General features: G+C 47.0%; 1 protein-coding gene across 1 annotated transcript; it reads right to left on the bottom strand.

Moving 5' to 3' along the window:
- Window positions 1-1,458: 1,458 nt before the first annotated feature.
- On the bottom strand, window positions 1,459-12,358 carry Cmpk2 (cytidine/uridine monophosphate kinase 2). Its single transcript, XM_021202527.2, has 5 exons — window positions 11,554-12,358; window positions 10,118-10,232; window positions 7,085-7,286; window positions 4,475-4,708; window positions 1,459-3,309 (listed from the first exon to the last, which is right to left on the bottom strand). Exons 1-5 carry the CDS (start codon window positions 12,226-12,228, stop codon window positions 3,192-3,194), a joined length of 1,344 nt encoding a protein of 447 aa, XP_021058186.1. The 5' UTR covers window positions 12,229-12,358; the 3' UTR covers window positions 1,459-3,191.
- Between the last annotated feature and the right edge of the window lie 478 nt (window positions 12,359-12,836).

Below are 12,836 nucleotides of genomic sequence, written 5' to 3'. Positions count from 1 at the left end.
TTATAAAAACAACATTTAATTGGGGCTGGCTTACAGGTTCAGAGGTTCAGTCCATTATCATCAAGGCAGGAGCATGGCAGTATCCAGGCAGGCATGGTGCAGGAGGAGCTGAGAGTTCTACGTCTTCATCCAAAGGCTGCTACTGGAAGACTGACTTCCAGGCAACTGGGGTGAGAGTCTTAAGCCCACACCCACAATGACACACCTACTCCAACCAGGTCACACCTATTCCAACCAGGCCACACCTCCAGATGGTGCCACTCCCTGGGCCAAGAATATACAAACCATTACAAGACCCAAGCATGATTCTGTACAAACAGCAGTCCTGGAGTGGCATTATCAGTACCTGTTGATCACACGTCACCATCCAGACCATGTTCTGAAGCTCACATAGTTACAAGGGGTTCCAAGATAAGCAATCATGTCTAGGAGCCTATGCATCCATTTAAGACTGTTAACAGGGTCTTAGTTACTTGTCCCCTTGTTGAGACAAAATACTTGACAAGGGGAACTTAGCAAAGAAAAAAACTCATCTCAGCTCATAGTTAAACATGTATGGTTCATCTTGGTGGGAAGGCAGGGGTGAAGAGTGAGGTCACACTGCATCTGCAGTCAGGAAGCAGAGGCCAATGAGTGCTAGTACTTAACTCATTTTCTCCTTTTCAGCCAGCCCAGGATCCCAAGAAATAATGCTACCAATGTTAGCAGTAGATCAGCTTGCCTCAAGTATCTCCCTACAGACACGACCTGAGATCTGGATCCTGGATGACTCTAGATCCTGTCAAGTTGTCAATCAGTATTAACTAGCACAGTAGGAAAGTGGGGTACCTGAGTGTGGGGGAGCAAACAACAGTAAGTTACACCTTAGGTACATGAACCCTATGAGCACTCCTCCCCATCTGTTTTGTGGAACCCTGAGCAGCAGAGATCTTTTCACTCTGCACACCTACACCTGTCCTGTGCCCCTCTGGAGATCTTCTCCCAGCTATCTGAACTCAGCAGGGACAGAAGGAATAGGGGGCCATATCCACCTGATATTCATCATGTTCCTTCTACCAGACCCAGCCAGTCAGGCACATCTAAGTGTGTGACAAAATCAGACTGGGGTTCTGTAGTCTTAGCAGGCATGTGCTATGATGAACTGTCATTATTAAGAATGAAAGAAGGCATCATGGAATAAGAATACGGCTCACCTTATAGTGAGCAGAGCTGTGCATCTTGGAATTGGTAGGAGCCCCTAAGTTATCGAATGTAAGTCATCTACAGATCAGTTGGACAGGGAATGGAATTTAAAAAAAAAAATCCTTTTGATATTTATAGTGTGAAAATAATGGTTGAAACAAACCCTCCCTCACCAAAGTCCATTGGCCACCGAGTCCACTCAGTGCCAAACTCACAGCTTCCATTTTCTCACATACATAAGAAACATTGACTATGGAAAGATGAACTTGCAGGGAGCTAAGTCTGACAAGTGTGCAACTCAACAATGATGGCAAACAGGGTTAGGAATGATAGAGCAAGTTTATTCACTGGCAGGTTTCATGAAGAAAGCACTACGACTTCCTTCTCAGCCTCTGGTGCAATCATCTCAGAGAGGCTTGAACAAAACCCTTTGTGGAATTAGCTGCCATATTACAGAGAGCCTTAATGTTATTTATCAGCTTAAAAATATGTTCAACAGAAGCCAACAATATATCTATATATATACACATTATTTATAAGTTATATGTAGTCCCAAGATGAAAAATATTGAGAGGTTAATACTAAGTCTTATTATAGTTTAAGATTAGGGTAAACCTTAGAAGGCTTTCATGTAATTTAATATAGTTACTTGGGAACAGATTCTTCTTAAGAAATGGGATGTGGGATCAAAAATGATGTAGAGAGGCATCAACATTTGAACTGGAATGTTAAATAATAGTCTGGTCCAGCCACCTCCTTATGACCAAATATGACTTAATTCCTTTTATTGTTTAGTTGTTTGTTTTTCTGTTTATATTTTATTCTTATGGTACTGGGAATGGACCCCAGATACTGAACCCAGGGATAGAATATTCAATACAATGTTCTACTATGGCGTTTCACCCCTAGTCCTCTTTGTAGTTTTTATCTTGAGACAAGGTCTCACTACACTGGCCAGGCTAGTTCTGAACTTACACCTAGAGCTTTCAATTTTCCTTTCTCAGCCTCCCAAGTAAATATTTCTAGAGGACCACCAACTGCCCCCTTTCAGATAAAGCTGTTGACATTATCAACGTTAAATGACTAAGCCAAGGCTACAGAGCCACCAGGCTTCTCCTCCACGGTTCTATTCTCTATCTAAAGAGCCCTTGAAGCTGACTTCACATGCAATCAGAAGACATTCAAAGTGCATGATAATTTACTATAAAGTCTCGTTCCAGAATCCACGGTGCTTATTAAGATAAATTAAATTTGTGTAATGAAAACATTGAGCAAATGCTGCATTTAGCTCCTTGGCCTCAGTTTGTGTGTGTGACTCACACACAGCTCCTACACTGAGGAAACACATGATGTAAACATCAATATAAACAAATTGGTGTGTACAAATTGGTGTGTTGGGTAAGTGCAATGCATCCAGATCAGTGCAGACTGCTCATTACACTCAGAACGGGATTTCGGAGTTGAGAAATGGAATACAGATACAGACAAGCAAAAGAGAACAAGAGGGGTTTGGAGCATTTGCAGTTTGGGTGCACACATCTATTCACTGCTGAGGCGCTCACTCAGGGCACTGTCCAAGGTGTTCCTTGATTCTCTGAAGTAAGAGCAATGGCTTCTTTCCAAGTGTCTCCACCCATGTATAGCTCCAAAGGAATGTCCTCGGATAGCCAGGCTCTGTGATAATCCTTAATTATAGGGTTTGGGGTAAAAACAAACGAGGCTAGCTCATCACAATTGATCAATGTGGGTCAAAGCTGATATCCTTAGTTTCCAGCTGCAGGATGCCCTCTATATCCCAGGAAGTTGGTACATGGCCAGGCAGAAATGAATCAGCAGCCATGCCTGGCTCAGTCAGTCAGAAGGAAAGCAAACTGCTCAGTCCCCAGTTTCTTCCACAAATATGCTCATACCCCCTAAATCTAAGAAGCTGCATGGCAAAGTGCTGGGTTTTAGTGCATCACACAGTTTCTCTTCTGGTATAATGAGGAACCTGGCCAGAACAATGACAATTAATGACCAGAACTCTGAATCAGCTGTAAAACCTTCTGTAGAACTATCTCTCTTGAGGGGCTGGCATCCACCAGATGGCAGCTTGGGTTCTCCATACGCTGGTATGTCATTTCCACCCTGGAGACAGAGAGAAAGGGAAGAAGTCAGTCTCCTCTCCCACCCAATTCATCTTGAAAAAGCACCTTTTTTACCTTGTTACTGCAACTTGGAGTAAAGCCCATCTAACTCACCTTGGAGGACATCACTGCCCTTAAACATATTCAGTGGGGTTTGTTCAATGGAGGACGATGTCTGCAGTGATGCTTAATTGCTGACAACCTGCCAGTCATGTATCCTGATCCTTTCTTATTAGTTTATACTCAGAGTTAACTGGGAGGGACCATCTTAATTCCTATGGCGAAGAAGGCAGCCGAGGCCCGGACTTTATCCTCAATAATCACGATAGAGTCATAGTCCTATGCACAGATGCTATGAGTCTCTGAAGAGACTTTGGACTTCAGACTTAAACAGTGTTGAAACTGAGATAGACCATGGGGCCTTTTTGGAGTTGGATTAACTGTTTTTACATTGGGATATGGCTGTAAACCTGTTGGGGCCAGGGAGTAAAATGTGGTGGTTTGTGTAAGAATGCCCCCCAGAGACCATTTGAATGCTTAAGTCACCAGAGAGTGGCACTGCTTAGAAGAATTAGGATGTGTGGCCTTGTTGGAGGAAGTGTGTCATTGAGGTGGGCTTTGAGGTGTTAGAAACTCAATCCAGGCCCAGGGTCTCTCTCTTCCTGCTGCCTGTCTATGGATCTGGATGTAGAACTCTCACCTCCTTCTCTAGCACCATGTCTGCCCTCATGCCACCATGCTTCCTGCCATGCCAATAACGGACTAAACCTCTCAACTGTAAGTCAGCCCCACTTAAATGCATTCCTTTATGAGAGTTGTCATGGTCACGGTGTTTCTTCACAGCAGTAGAACACTGACTAAGACAGATGCTGAAGGTCAAACCCAAGTCCTTGTGCTTATACAGCAAGCATGTGGTCGATGGGGAGTCTGTCCCTAACCCTGAAACTATGGGTCTTAATCAAGGTCCCACCATTGCTGGCACAGAAACCCCACTGTTTTCAAGTGGCAAAGCAAATGTCAGATGACAGACTAGAATGGCTTAGAGGACATAGTCTCTTACTAGAAGCACAAGAACTGTGCCCTTCACCCACATCCTAAAGCAATTCGGATCTTATCTCAGAGATGGCAGGGACTTCGACTACTCATATCACCCCAGGGACACTTACTTCTGACGAAACACATTATTGGCCTCAAGTTCAGCCTCTTCTTTGGTTTTCTCCTGGCCCCGGCCCTGCAGTCTCCGCACTCTCTCCTCAGAATTCACAGTAAGCAGCAGGACCATGTCAGGCTTCAGCAGGTCCCCTGGCCACTGGTACACAGGGTGGTGGGCAGGGGGTAGGTACTGTAGACCTCCACTCACCTCAGTAGCTATGGCATAGGTGGCTGTGCTATGCCAGTACCTGAGAAACAAGGCAGCAATGAGGTCTCATCTTTGGAAGGAGTTAACATACCACTTGAGGACGACAGGCAAACCAGGCTGGCTCTGCTGAAGACTTCTCAGCACCACACAAGTGAAATATATTTGGACAGTTTTTGTTTTGTTTTGTTTTGTTTTGTCTTATGTAGAAAACACAGAACTCAGAGTCAACAACAGTACTAATAGGTGGACTAGTCATGATGTTAGATATTCAGTTAAAACTGCCATATACCGTAAGAACCCTTCGGTACACTAACTTCTATATAGCAGTTAGGCCTGCTCTGCAGTGCCTTTGTATTTAATGCTATATCCTAAGCTAGTTAAATATGGGAGGCCTGAGAAGTTCCCATGCTGTGCCAAATTCAGATTGCCCATGAAATCCATGTTCAGGAATGGAGGCTACAAGACCCCTCATCTCTTCACAAATGTCTACTTGTTTGACTGTGCAGTGGTAATTAAGCAGAGAGGAGACCAAGCCAGGCAGTCCCCAGTAGAGATAGCCATGGTCATAAATGGAAAGGAATCCAGCACACTATTTCTAGGATCCCATCAGCTATCCACAACCCACCTTGTGAGGTGTGGACCTTTCTCCCAGCTTGGAGCGTGGACCAACTTTACACCTTGTCTCCGAGCAAGGGTGACACCGTCAAATAGCAAAGTCCCTTCTCTGCCTTCACAGTTCTGCTCCATGTAGGCCCCATACAGGATCTAGGTTCCTCATTCAGCTCCCCATACACAGGAGGAGACTCTACTAAGGAACTGCTTATTGTGGTCAACAGCTATTGTTTCAGGTATGAGATCCTATCTCCCCTGCCCCTGGAGCTTGCATTCCTTGAGTAGGCAATGTTTCTTCATTGCCTCTGTATTCTCAAACCTGGAAACTATAAAACCAGCACATGGTAAGTATGCAATAAATGAGTATTCCTTGTGTCTGTTAATGAATGGCGTTAATTACTATGCAATAATTAATGCTCTTTATGGGCATTGATGCATGTGTATATATATCAATGGATAATATTAACTAACAGATAAGTAAATATATGTTATTACTAGAACAGGGACTCAACTCTGTACGTCCCAACAAGTCTTGTCCAGGTGCTGTCACCAAAATCAATGGTGAACAGCAGGAAAGGGGTTCCTGTTCCTGTCACTATAGTCAAACCAGAAAGACAGAGGGACCTGTATTCTTAGTTTGGTCCTTGGGGATACTGACATGAGTGTCAATATTAAGTAGAGAAAAGGTAAAGATGTTGAGATACAAGATACTCCCATAGCTAGTCGGTTTTGGTCTACATATGGCCTGGTTGACCATAAACTTGGGATGAGTCAGATAGGATGTGGTTTTCTTGAGAAATTGCTATTGCCTAGTGGTAGGCTCAACCCATGCTGGAAGATGCTCATCCGTGATACAGACATAATGTGCTAGAATCAAAGGTAACCACGGTTGAGAAAGACTCAGAGCAAAGGGGACAGAGGTGCTAAGCATTATATACACAATTTTAAGTGACACAAGTTACTCAGGGTTTAGTGAGCATTGTGGGGGCCTCCACAAACCCAAATGTAAAGGGTTATTGACCAACGTATCCCCCAGGCTTTTGTTGCAATCAGATTCTTTATTCTAATATAAAGTGAATGAATGCAAAGCTTCACATGTGATGTCAAGGGAGAACCACTTATGTCATGTACTTACCATAGAAACTTAAGTTCTCAAGGAAATTAAAGTTGCTCCTAGGTTTGAAGATTTTCCAAGGCTGAGTGATCACAGAAAATCCTATTATTGTCTGTATTTTTAAGTTCCCATTTTCAATAGTTTTGGAACTTCTCAGAAAGGCAAAAGTACACAGTGGAGTCCACAGGATAAGCCCACTGCATTAGCCTAGAGGTTATTGTTGATTATGTTAGTAAGAGGAATAATGTCTGCAAGTTATGGCCTAACCTTTTTTTAAAAAAAAGATTTTATTTATTTATTTTATGTATATGAGTACACTGTCACTCTCTTCAGACACACCAGAAGAAAGCATCAGATCCTATTAATTACAGATGGTTGTGAGCCACCATGTGGTTGCTTAGAATTGAACCCAAGGACATCAGAAGAGCAGCCAGTGCTCTTAATCACTAAGCCACCTATCCAACCCATGACCCAAAGTTTAAGATCCATGTTCCTTACTAGTAAACTGAAGAAACTGATTCTGACCTACCCAAGGCACTATTCCAGGTATTAGTATGACGTAGATAGTTAATAAGTCATAGACAGTATTCCTCTTGTAATCATAACACATGTTCACAGTTGAACACCTGGATATATATGCAGAAGGAGAGAGTGAGTCACATTTTAGGGAGAAGGCATCTTGCTACCCACCTGTCTACAATAACAGGAAACTTGGTTGATTCTTTAGCTATTTCAGAAGCCACGAGATAATTGCCCAAAGAATAAAAGGCTCTTCGAATGATAGTAGGTTCATCATCAAAGATCTTCCTCCACTGGCTGATACAAGGGGGTGGAGACTGTAGAAGGACAGCCTTGAGAGACTCTGACACAGACTGCGTCAGTGTGGTCTTACCTATATAAACAAAGCAGAACACTTCCTAGCTGAAGCCGTGGTACTCTCAAAGGTTAACATTAACCTATTAACCAAGGAAGAGCAAAGGTCCTTGTCTTAGTCAGGGTTTCTATTCCTGCACAAACATCATGACCAAGAAGCAAGTTGGGGAGGAAAGGGTTTATTCGGCTTACATTTCCATACTGTTGTTGATCACCAAAGGATGCAGGACTGGAACTCAAGCAGGTCAGGAAGCAGGAGCTGATGCAGAAGCCATGGAGGGATGTTCTTTACTGGCTTGCCTCCCCTGGCTTGCTCAGCCTGCTTTCTTATAGAATCAGAGACTACCAGCCCAGAGATGGCCCCACCCACAAGGGGCCTCTTTCCCTTGATCACTAATTGAGAAAATGCCCCACAGCTGGATCTCATGGGGGTATTTCCCCAACTAAAGCTCCTTTCTCTGTGATAACTCCAGCTGTGTCAAGTTGACACAAAGCTAGCCAGTACAGTCCTCTAACCTGTAATGTCCTGGCTTGTATAAGAAAGCAGGCTGAATAAGTCTAAAGGAGAAAGCCAATAAGTGGCATGCTTTCAATGGCCTCTGCTTCGGTTCCTACTTCCAGGTTCCTATCTGACCTTCCCTTCATGATGGGCGGCTGCAAGCTATCATATGGAATAAACCTTTTCTTCCCCGAGTTGCTTTTTGGTCATGGTGTTTATAAAACGTCAGACACCTAAGACATTCTCCTTTCTCTGCCACCCTCTGGGTCCCTTCATGTTCTTCTGTTTCTGCTCATTCCTCTAGAGATCCATCTGCTCCAGCCTTGTAGTCCTTCTGCCTGGCTTCTCTCCACCTGCTACAGCCCCACTTCTCAACTCTCCTCCAAGGGCCACTCTGCTCTCCCCCACCACCCCCTCCACTCTTGCTGCTCTGGGCTTGACATTTGCCTTGGCATTTGGAGCTCCTGGGTCTGGCAGGTCAGAGGTCAAGTCCCTTCTTTAGGGTATATTTAGGTATATCTCTGCTCTCCTCTTGGCATAGCCCTGGATGCCTGCCGCACTGTTCTGGGCCACTTCCTGGGCCCATCTCAGATGTCCTAGCCATTGCCTGGAGCACAGGACTACAATGATAAGGCATGATCTACCCTAGACAGATGCTGTTCGTGGACCTCCCTGAGTTCCAACTGTTTATAAACTTACAGCCTTTTCCCTCTATCATATTTAACACTCAAGATAACAAGGCTTCATCTCCAACTGCTCATTTACTGTTCTCACAGATTCCAACAGTGTTGTCCTGCTGTGTGTGCTATGAGAACATAGTCAACATCTACGGTGTTCTGAATGCCCAGTTCCACAGGAGAGTATTCACTGAGTCACTGAGCAGTAGAGAAGGTAAGTGGAGCCTCCTTGGTGAGGCTGAACCCAGGATGAAGCAGCAAACCCCTTCTCCTCTCCTTGTTATCACACTCTGAACTTCACATCTGTGTGCACAGGGGTGTGAGGTTAAAGGTGTGTGGTTTCTTTCTGTCTCACAGAACCTGAATTATCTCTAAGTACAAAATAAATTATCGAAAATGATAAATACCCACTGGGAGATGGACAGCTGGTGTTAACCTTTTAGCTGTGACTGAAACAACCGGGGCTAGGTCTTCACTCAGTGATGGGAGCCAGCTGAATGCCACGCAGACTGTTTCTCCCACCTGATGACTTGCAGTCAGAGCCAGGACAGTGAGTTACAGCCATTCCCCCTGTAGCCCCATAACACAAGAGGTTCCCACAAGGAATGGACCTTTGAAATTCTTAAAGAGAACAGTCGCGGGGGGCGGGGGGGGGGGGGGCAGGAATGTGGCTCTGTGGTCAAGCACTTACCTAGTGTGAGAAATCCCTAGATTCAAACACCAGTACTGCGGCCCTAGCTAGTGTTCTGTTGCTGTGACTGCAACTGACCAAATCTATCATCAGGAAGAAATGAGTGTATGTCATCTTACAACTCCCAGGTCACACTCCATCTCTGAGGGAAGGCACGTTAGTAATTCAAGGCAGGAGGCCAGCAGGCAGGAGCTAAAGCAGAGGCAATGGAGGAGTGTTGCTTACTGGCTTACCCCTCCTCCTGGGTTGCTTAACATGCCTTCTACATAGCTCAGGACCCTCTGCCCTGGGTGGCACCACTAACAGTGGGCAGGGCCGTCCCACACTAATCATCAAGCAAGAAAACAAAAATGTTTCTACCAACTTTCCTACAGGTCAATCTAATGCAGGCATTTTCTCATTTGAAGTCTCCTCTGCACAGATGACTCTAATTTGTGTCAAGTTGACCAAAAAAAATCAAAGCAATGTAACCACCAAAACAAAAAAATAATCCAGTAGTCTGCATCCATCCAAGTGACTCAGGAGAAGTCTGAAGCATCCATCACCATCAGCCTTCGCCTGGGCTTGAATGTTCTAGTTACAAGGTTAACATATTGCCATACTCTTGAGAAGCTCAGGAAGCTTTTTCCATTTCCTCCTCCCCCCCACCCCCCAGTTTTCTCTAAGAAGAGGCCTCTCAACGCCCTGTGGCTCCTGGACATAAGCTGTTGGCTAAAGCACTGCCCCTCACCCAGCCAATGCTTCCCCCTTCCTTGTCCACATGAACTAATTTGCTTTTAGATCTAATCTTGGTTCTTAGAATACAGCTTGGGCATGGTTTTGGGTGTCTTCTGGAGATATCAGCAGGGCAGGACCCTTGGAAAGCTCCGTTAACTTGTCCTTATGTCCCAGTGCTAGCCTGGCATTGATTATTTCAAGAATGACTTCCTGCAACCACTCAGTCTGTGGCATTGACAGAAAACTGCAAAGCAGTGTTTGCTTACCAGTGGCATCCAGTCCTTCAATGGCAATGACCTGGAACTTCCCTTTCTGGATCTCCTTTGGGCACTGGTCAACCAGGTCAAGCACTGCCCGGGCTTCTGGAATAAAGGATGTGCACTGTAGGGGAAAAAAAAAAAAAAGTCTGTGTATGAGCAAGGAAGTGCTGGGGCTTTGGAGAACCCGTATCTGCTAAAGACACCACTGCCCAATGCTAAAGAGGCCTATTCCAAATTGAACACAATGCCTAGAGCGTGGGATCCTAGTATTTAGAAGCTGAGAAGGGCTCACAAAAAGGCTGCAACTGTCTGGGTTACACAGCCTCAATCCTTCACTGGCCAGCTTACTCTCTGGGAAGGACAAGTAGACACGTAATTCCAGCCACAGCCACAGTGGAACTAGAGGTCCTGCTGGGAACAGGAAGCCTGGGGAACTAGAACCACCCTATAGACAAGCGTATCTTGCACCCTACCACCACCAAACGCGCACATGTTCCTGATGGCCCAGAAGGCTGAGAAAAGTGTTTAAAGCTGCAGCAGCAGTATCTGCTGAGAATCTGAAGTTCCTCGCTGTTCATCCCCACATCCCATGCCCCTAAGACCTTCATCTGGCGCCTGCTTTCATTCACTGGTATGCTCCCTGCGAGCAAGGCACGCTCCAAAGAGCTTTGGAAGCATTAGAGTGGTCAATCTGTGTAAATGCTTCTGCTACTACTACCACCTTATGGATTAAGGAAAGTGAGGCAGAGTGCTGGAGAAACGAGCTGAAAGTGCATCGTCTGCCCGGCTGACCGGGGGCTTTTTGCCATCCTCTAGCCCTGACCCACCATTTGTAATACCGTATTAACTACAGAAACCAGCAGGCCCCAGACACTGCTTGGGTGTAACACAATCTTAGGCTTTTCCCTGGAGACTCTGCTAGAAATCCCTTGTCCCTCCACAGGAAAATTTACAGATGACAGGGATGTCGGTGATATAGGGGGATAAAAGCAAAAAACCCTTGAGCAGTTGAGGGACCGCATATGGCCCACAAACCAGTTGAATACTCACACGATCTTACACCCTCTGATGCACATAGCGTCTCCTGCACCCCAAGATCCCAGATTGGTAGCAAATGTCCAGCCAATTATCTCTTTATCTGGCTGACTTCCTTCTCCTGATTTCCAGGGGGCTCTTTACTCCCCCTGCAGGCCTTTGAGAATGTATTAGCAGAAAGCATTGCTCAGCCAGGTAGGTGTTGGATGCACGGGGCACTAAATTGACAGAAACCTACACACGAAGTATTGAAGGCAGCACCAGAGTCTAACACAGAGCCTACCTATGTTGCCTACACCACCTGGTTGGTGAATAAGAATAAACAAACCAGGCGGAAAGCACTTGTTTGGCCAACCAAAGTGCTGAGTCCCCAGCTCCACTCAGTCCCCAAGGGAAAGAACTCTTACCTCTTCCAAGACAGCCCTTGCCGCGTCCCGGTCTTGGAATACCGCGGAGTTGAGCAGATCTGGCAGCAGCGGGTGCAGATGAGGCTCCAGAGTGGGCAGGACGCATGCGCAGTCCACCTGCACCTGCCTGTCTCCCTGCAACTCCCACAGACGCTGCCACAGCAAACCCTGGGAGTCTGCCTGGAACTCGGCCAACTGCGGGCGCGCCGCCTCCTGGCACGAGCCCAGAAGCTGGAGCAAGTCGCGCCGGGTGTCCGGGTGGTCGCAAGGGTCGCGCAGCAGGAAGCCATGCTGGGCTTCGCCGGCTTGATCGCCTGGACCATAGCCTAGCAGCTTGCTCAGCTGGCATCTCTGCAAAGGACCCCTGCGCAGCTGCTTCAGCAGGCTCTGGTGCACCCGAGCCGCCTGCACCCGGGGCCCACAGCCTTCGCCTGGAGCCAGGGGCACACACAGCGCGTAGCTGCGCCCCGGGGGCCCGAGCAGCTCTGCCAGGCGTGCATCCCTGTGGTCTGTTGCGTCCCCCAGGACGAAGTGAGTCAGGGAGCAATCAGGCAGCTCCACAGTGAAGCGCCGCGGCCGAGCCATGGTCCCCATGCAGGCCCGGTGTCGCCCGCACAGCCTCCGCGACAGTCGCCCGAGCCACAGTGGGGCTCGAGGGCGGTTTACTAGGGCCATGGGTGTCCCGGGCCGCGCCCTCCGCCACGCCTCGGAAACGAAACCGCGGCGACCACAGACCTAGGATCCCGGGGAAACGAAAGTGAAGGCAGCTGTGGCTGAGACCTCCAGTGTGGCCGAGCTACTCCCGGGCTTGGGCTTCTCCTCCTCCTACCACAGCTGCGCCTTTAACCGCCGGCGGCGGTTAGGAAATTCTAGCCCTGGGGCTCTGGCGGGTTGCTAACACTGGTGTGGTCCCCTGGCAACGCCTACTCTTGAGAATTCCAGGCTCTCCCGAGGAATCACCTTTGTCTGGCTTGGTTCTGTAGTGGCAGGTGCTCCTAGCCTCAGTTTTGGATCTCTAGGATACTTATTTCTGTTGTATGAGGACTTGGGGAGCTGGAGACTGAGGCGCAAAGGGATCGCATCAAGAAAACATGCCGCCACCCCCGAGAGAGAGAGAGAGAGAGAGAGAGAGAGAGAGAGAGAGAGAGAGAGAGAGAACACATATGGCCCAGCTCTACTACTCCTGGGTGGCCTCAATTTACCTTGCAGTAACTTTTCACCAGGCCTGAAACCTGTTTGGGCAGCTTTTCAGCTTTGCAAATGAGGGACTCCTCCAGGGTGCC

The sequence above is a fragment of the Mus pahari genome, chromosome 7 (genome assembly GCF_900095145.1).
Source record: "Mus pahari chromosome 7, PAHARI_EIJ_v1.1, whole genome shotgun sequence".
NCBI classification, from domain to species: domain Eukaryota; kingdom Metazoa; phylum Chordata; class Mammalia; order Rodentia; family Muridae; genus Mus; species Mus pahari.
The sequence above is the reverse complement of the archived record's forward strand: the minus strand, read 5'-3'. Positions and strand labels throughout refer to the sequence as shown.

What these genes read in the sequence shown, in the direction of transcription:
- Cmpk2 (XM_021202527.2), bottom strand. Translation starts at nt 12,228, where the DNA reads ATGGCCCTAGTAAACCGCCCTCGAGCCCCACTGTGGCTCGGGCGACTG. An exon ending in CAAGGGCTGTCTTGGAAGAG is followed by an intron (nt 10,233 to 11,553) that starts GTAAGAGTTCTT and finishes TTTCCCCTACAG; the next exon opens with TGCACATCCTTTATTCCAGA. An exon ending in TTTCCTGTTATTGTAGACAG is followed by an intron (nt 4,709 to 7,084) that starts GTGGGTAGCAAG and finishes CTTGTTTCTCAG; the next exon opens with GTACTGGCATAGCACAGCCA.